At 41.4% G+C, this 3,817-nt stretch overlaps 1 protein-coding gene across 1 annotated transcript; it reads right to left on the bottom strand.

The window, feature by feature from the left end:
• Positions 1 to 286: 286 nt before the first annotated feature.
• Positions 287 to 1,352, bottom strand: LOC128403836 (olfactory receptor 13H1-like). The gene has a single exon (XM_053368937.1). It carries the CDS (start codon positions 1,228 to 1,230, stop codon positions 298 to 300), a length of 933 nt encoding a protein of 310 aa, XP_053224912.1. The 5' UTR covers positions 1,231 to 1,352; the 3' UTR covers positions 287 to 297.
• Positions 1,353 to 3,817: the final 2,465 nt, after the last annotated feature.

Genomic DNA, 3,817 nt, shown 5'->3' with positions numbered 1-3,817 from the left:
AAGTAAGGTAGCCCTTCCCCTTGCTCTCTGCTTTTTAACTGAAAATAACTTCTAATTGCTTTCAACGACTATCAAGCTTAGAGGACTCTCCCACTGCTTGTAGGTAGGGTTTTCAGTGAATTTTGCCTTATGACTTTGGGATTCAGGTCTCATTCAGGTATGCAAAAATATACGGATCCAACATGAAATAGTTTATTTAAAGAGCCAGGACAGAAGGCTACACTAGAAGAAAGGAAGGAAAGAAGCATTGGCATATACAAAAACTTCATGATAATCTTCCATCAAAAACAGATATATTTATTCTGGTGGATTCTTCCCAATCAATCTGTACACAGCCCCCTTTACATCTTTGTTTCTCAAACTGTAAATCATGGGATTTAGCATAGGGGTCAGTGCCCCATACAGTACAGAGATCAGCTTGTCCCGATCAGAAGACGGTCTACCATGTGGCTGAAGATACATGGACATGGCTGAGCCATAAAATATACTGACCACAATCAGGTGGGAGCCACAGGTGGAGAACGCTTTGCTTCGACCTTGTGCTGATCGGATTTTCAGCACTGCCTGGCCAATGCGAATGTAAGTCACCATGATGAAAAGAAAGGGAACAACAAGAACTGGAATAGCCCGAGCAATTGAGAAGATCTCATTGATGCGGGCATTGGAACAGCCCAATTTAAGGACTGCCTGGGCTTCACAAGAAAAATGATTGATGATATTAGGGCCACAAAAGCTTACTGGTATGAAAAATACAGGGACCACAGCCAGCAGAAAAGCAATAATCCAGGATGAGGCTACTAAACTGATACAGAGCCTACTGTTCATGATTAAGGTGTAATGAAGGGGATGACACACAGCAGCAAAACGGTCATATGCCATGACAGCCAGAAGAAAGCACTCGGTCATCCCAAGGAAGAGTCCACAGTACATTTGGGTCAAACAATTTGTAACAGGAATGGTAGCTCTAGCAATGAAGCAATTGACTAAAATCTGTGGTACACTGCTGGAGATGTAGAAAATATCTATTGAAGAGAGATTGCTGAGGAAGAAGTACATAGGAGTGTGGAGGTGTGAGTCAGCAATAATTACCACCACCATCAGACCATTGCCAAAGAGGGTAATGAAATAGACAACCAGAAGTAGGCAGAAGAGGACCTTCTGAGCTCTGGGGTGATCCGAGAGTCCTATCAAAATGAATTCGGTTACCATTGTATCATTTTCATCTCTCATAGTCTTCTAGAGCTATTATCTGTGAGGCAGAAATAGAAACAATATATTATGATGTGCCTATAGGCTAGAATGAGGCAGATCAGAAACCAAAAAAATGATTGCGCAACCATATCATAAATCAAATACACTCCTGATAGCTAACTCAGCTAGTAGGTTCCAACATGATTGTAGGCAAAATGGACAAAACAAAGGTTTCCCCCACAGAATTGAAAGCTTCACCTACATTATCTACTTCAAGGGCGGAGAACTTGTGCCTTCCAAATGCTGTTGGACTCCAAATTTCATTAAGCCCAGCCAGTTCTTTTCTTCTAGAATAAAAGGTGTCAGTACTGCATTCCCTTGAGTACCCCCAGAGAAAAAGCACTGGGCCTGACCCATATGGCCAATGGTCAGGGATGATGGGAATTGGAGTCCAGCAACATCTGGAGGATCACACCCTCATCATCCCTGATGTAGTTGTATCCTTGCAACTATCCTGTAAACATAGGAGCCAACTCCTAGGGGCTGAGATCCCTTCATCCCCCAAATAAAATATCTGAAAGGGCCACCCTTCATGGTGTGCATGCATGACATTTTGTGTTTAGTTATGTGGGGTGGGGCTTACCTGCCCCCTGCACAATATTTTATTCAAGTTGGCACCCCACCTGGAAAATATTACTCCCCATATTGCAGAGATCATGTGGCTTTCCTAAGTTCATGGTGGAGCTGAGATTCAAACTAGGCACTGGTGTATCTCATTCTTAGTCATTGTGTTACACCAGATCTCAAAAATAATTTTCATGAAACAGATTTTGCACTTTCACAGTGCACCTCTTTTCATATGCTGTATATAACACCCAGTCATGACCAAAAAGTTAGCATTGGGAATTAACTATGGTACCATGTCATGTTGACTTTCATTGAGACCCTGACCTAGTTTGCAGGGGTTTGGGCGAAATATACTGCTCATCCCTGGACTGCTGCATGGAAAATCTAGTGCCCCCATCTGCTGATGCAGAAGTTGGCCATCTGCAGACTGCAGTTTAGCCTATTACACAGAGGGAATAATCAGGGCTCTTAATTCAAAAGCTGTAGTTGGAAACAGGTATTCCTTCAAAGTTTATAACTGAAGGATTTTGCCCCCACCCTGTTATCTCTCACACTACCATGTCATTCAACATGTGGTGGGGAATCTGGATCTGATCTCATAGCCCATGTTAAACTTGCATTTTGAGATCTGTGGGATTTAAAGACCAGATTTTTTAAAAAAATGAACCTCCTGCCTCAAAATACTTGCAGTGGTAATTTCAGGGAGACAGTGGTGAGTACCAAGAGGCTAAGATATCCTAGCAGTGCCATAAGATGAAAACTGGGATTTACCAAGACTTGACAAATGTTTTCTCCCCCTGTTTAAAGCTCCCAGTGTAGGAGGGCCTCACTCTATTCTCATGGTTTTTGTTTTTTCATTTTATAAAAAAGACTTACATAGAAGTAACGTGGGGTTAAGCTGTCTGTTATGGACTTGAGTGTCAACATGGATCTAATTTAAAAGTCTTTTTGAAATCACTCATCTGTCCCCAATAAGATCAAAGAAGTTAATATAATGAACACTGGAGAAGAGGATAGCAAACAAATGTGTTACCTCAATTAACGAATATTGTTCTTCCATATTGTTCCATTTTTTATATTAGAGCCTTCCATCTGTACCACTGCTGAGCTTGCATATATAGGAATATCACACAGTAGAAGTTCTGTCTTCTAAAGCAGTCTCAATCCCTCTCGAGCCATTACCTCTACAGTGATAGGTCCCTTTGGTGTGAGAGCAGCAAATTTGCTATTGCTTCACTCTAGGGATTCCTCCACTTTGGATCAGGATCACTGATGCACTGCATCCTAACATCCTTATAAATCCTTAAAAATAAGTACCTAGAAGAACAAAAGAGAGCACCATCCCACCTTTTTTCTCTAAGGAGCACATGGTTCTCCGCCTCCTCCTTTGATCCTCACAACAACCCTGTAAATATTTTGCTTGCCATCAGCTTTCATGATTACAACTCCCCACACTGTTACATTTATGCTCTTGTATTATCATTTAGCATTCCATGAGTCATAGTATTTTGTTAAATAAAAAAAAATCACCTATACACTCCAAAACAAAATAGTTTTTTCTTCAGTTTTTATTTGACTTCCCCTCCCGTTTTCCACAGTGTTATGTCCTGAAGTTCTCACCCTGGGCCAGCAGGGGGATACTGTAGATAGCTCAGGTCCACATATGCAAATAAGGGATCGAAAGTGACGTTCAGTGATTGGATAGTTACAGAAAATGGTTACTGTTGCGTTCTAGTGGGGCTCTATATAAGCAGGCTGACTGAACCCTTCAGTTCTGTTCTGTTCTGGCCTGTGAATAAACAAGAGCTGTTTGAAGAATCACTGTGTCGTCTGATATGTTCACCCACAACTTAACACACAGGGTTTTTAATTTCTCCCCCTTGCTGCACCCTGTCTTCTCTCTCTCTCTCTCTCTCTCCATACAATAATCTCTAATTCCTTCTGTTATTTATAGTTCAAATCCTGCTCGCAAATTCATCATACTATACTATTTCCCACA

This window comes from Podarcis raffonei, chromosome 2, assembly GCF_027172205.1.
Source record: "Podarcis raffonei isolate rPodRaf1 chromosome 2, rPodRaf1.pri, whole genome shotgun sequence".
Lineage (NCBI taxonomy): Eukaryota > Metazoa > Chordata > Lepidosauria > Squamata > Lacertidae > Podarcis > Podarcis raffonei.
The sequence above is the reverse complement of the archived record's forward strand: the minus strand, read 5'-3'. Positions and strand labels throughout refer to the sequence as shown.